Raw genomic sequence first — 1860 nt, forward strand, 5'->3', positions numbered from 1 at the left:
CTTCTCACACTTTTGAACCTTTTTATTTATGTATATACTGATTTTGACAACTAATCCCAGTACCCCATTGTTATATTTAATTGTTAATAACTTTTCGAACAATTTTCAATATGACAAACATGAGGAATTGGCAGCACTGTCAAGTAGTCAGTGAGTTTTCCGAGCTCGTTTCTGTTAAAGCTCGTCCATTTGTTCTCGAACGTTCGCGAAGTGTGAAGCGTCGTATACTAGAACTCGTATTGAAAAATTAAAATCAAGTTCGAACAAGATAATGGCGTTGATAAATATAGAAATTGAAATGCTGAACGGTGATGACCAGGTATGTTAAAAAAATTGTATCTATATTATAAGAAATTAAATAATTTATAATTATATATTCAATATATAAATTATTGTTCGGACGCTACAAACATGGCGCTACATATTCTATTCGCTTTGATTTTTTAGTTTATAAAAATTATTCCTATTAAATCATTAATTTTATTGAATATAAGTATTTTTATATTTGTTTATTAATTTATTTAAAATATTTTAGTGTTTAATTGTTTATTAAATTAACCTTTAGATAAAGCACGCCTTTGTCCTATACCCCATATCCTCGGTTTTCCGTAAAAACAAAAAGCTAAAAACTCAATATTTTTCTAAACAAATTTTTTATGATTTTTTTTATGAATTTTTATGATCCTAAAGAAATATTTAAAATTAATATTCGATATTTATTAAATAATTAGACATTAGTCAATTTTATTATTTATCAAAATCAACTTATTAATAATTGCCTTATATTTTTTGTCCTCTAAGCTTGATGCTGCAGAAAATATTGAGGTTCATGTCGTTGGCATGGCGGAAAATATAACTTTTAAGATTGATAAGAAAAAGCCTTTACGTAAGATGATGGAAGATTTCTGTTACGTTATGGTAAGTCAATCTACAACATATTACGCTGTTTTATTTCTTATTAAATAATCTTAAACTTTAACAGAGTGTTTCAATGGAGTCCATTATCTTCTGTTACAAGGATTATCCGCTTTCTGGGGATGAGACACCTATCTCTTTAGGATTGAAGAACAATGACAGCTTTGAAGCATTTCAATTAAAAGTCGGTGATTTTTAATGATATTAAAAAAATGTTTTTATGGTCTCAATATATGTTAAATACATGTCATATTACTCATAAAGAATAGTTCATGACTTTGTTGTGTTAATACGAATTGCGACAGTACTTACAGGGTGATGTGTTATATATGCCAATTGTTTATACACAGTGTTTGTGACAAATACTGTTCAAAATCATTTAAAGGTACAAAATGTTAACAGTATTACCTATTGATATGCGTTTTGTTTCCTAGCTGTACTATATGCACTTTAATCTCTCTATATATGTATGGATCATGTAGGACAGGGCTTTCCAAACCAGACACGTTCAGAGGCCAATTCAAATTACTGTGCAGATTGGAGAACCGCAGAAACAAATACATACGTCCATTGTTTTTTTTTGGAGACATGGTGATAATGTTAAATTTAGTTCATTAATTAAGTTTATTAATGTATTCAGTTGAATTTTTCGGAATATGGTATTCTAATAAAATAATCTAATTTTGTCAAAATATATCAAGGGAAAATTGATGTAATTGTGGTTGATTAGAAAAATGTCGCGGGTACACATATATTATACCCGGTTCGCATGTGGCCCGTGGGCCGTGCTTTGGACAGTCTTGATATAGAATAGCAATGCTTTTTGAATCAAACGAATATTTAAACTTCAATTCTATTGAAAAGAGCTGAAAAGTGGTTTTTAATTGTATTTTCAGCTTAACCTTTAGCAGAATTGGAACCCAACCCTGCGTGTCGAATTTTCAA

The 1860-nt window shown here is 29.3% G+C and overlaps 1 protein-coding gene across 1 annotated transcript; it reads left to right on the forward strand.

Moving 5' to 3' along the window:
• The first annotated feature begins 84 nt into the window (after positions 1–84).
• Positions 85–1183, forward strand: LOC119674654 (ubiquitin-like protein SMT3). Its single transcript, XM_038085806.1, has 3 exons — positions 85–319; positions 802–918; positions 983–1183. Exons 1-3 carry the CDS (start codon positions 272–274, stop codon positions 1112–1114), a joined length of 297 nt encoding a protein of 98 aa, XP_037941734.1. The 5' UTR covers positions 85–271; the 3' UTR covers positions 1115–1183.
• Positions 1184–1860: the final 677 nt, after the last annotated feature.

This window comes from Teleopsis dalmanni, chromosome 1 (assembly GCF_002237135.1).
Source record: "Teleopsis dalmanni isolate 2A chromosome 1, ASM223713v2, whole genome shotgun sequence".
Classification (NCBI taxonomy): Eukaryota; Metazoa; Arthropoda; class Insecta; order Diptera; family Diopsidae; genus Teleopsis; species Teleopsis dalmanni.

Coding starts and splice junctions, on each gene's coding strand:
- LOC119674654 (XM_038085806.1), top strand. CDS start 272: ATGGCGTTGATAAATATAGAAATTGAAATGCTGAACGGTGATGACCAG. Junction 320..801: donor TGCTGAACGGTGATGACCAG/GTATGTTAAAAA, acceptor TTGTCCTCTAAG/CTTGATGCTGCAGAAAATAT. Junction 919..982: donor AAGATTTCTGTTACGTTATG/GTAAGTCAATCT, acceptor AAACTTTAACAG/AGTGTTTCAATGGAGTCCAT.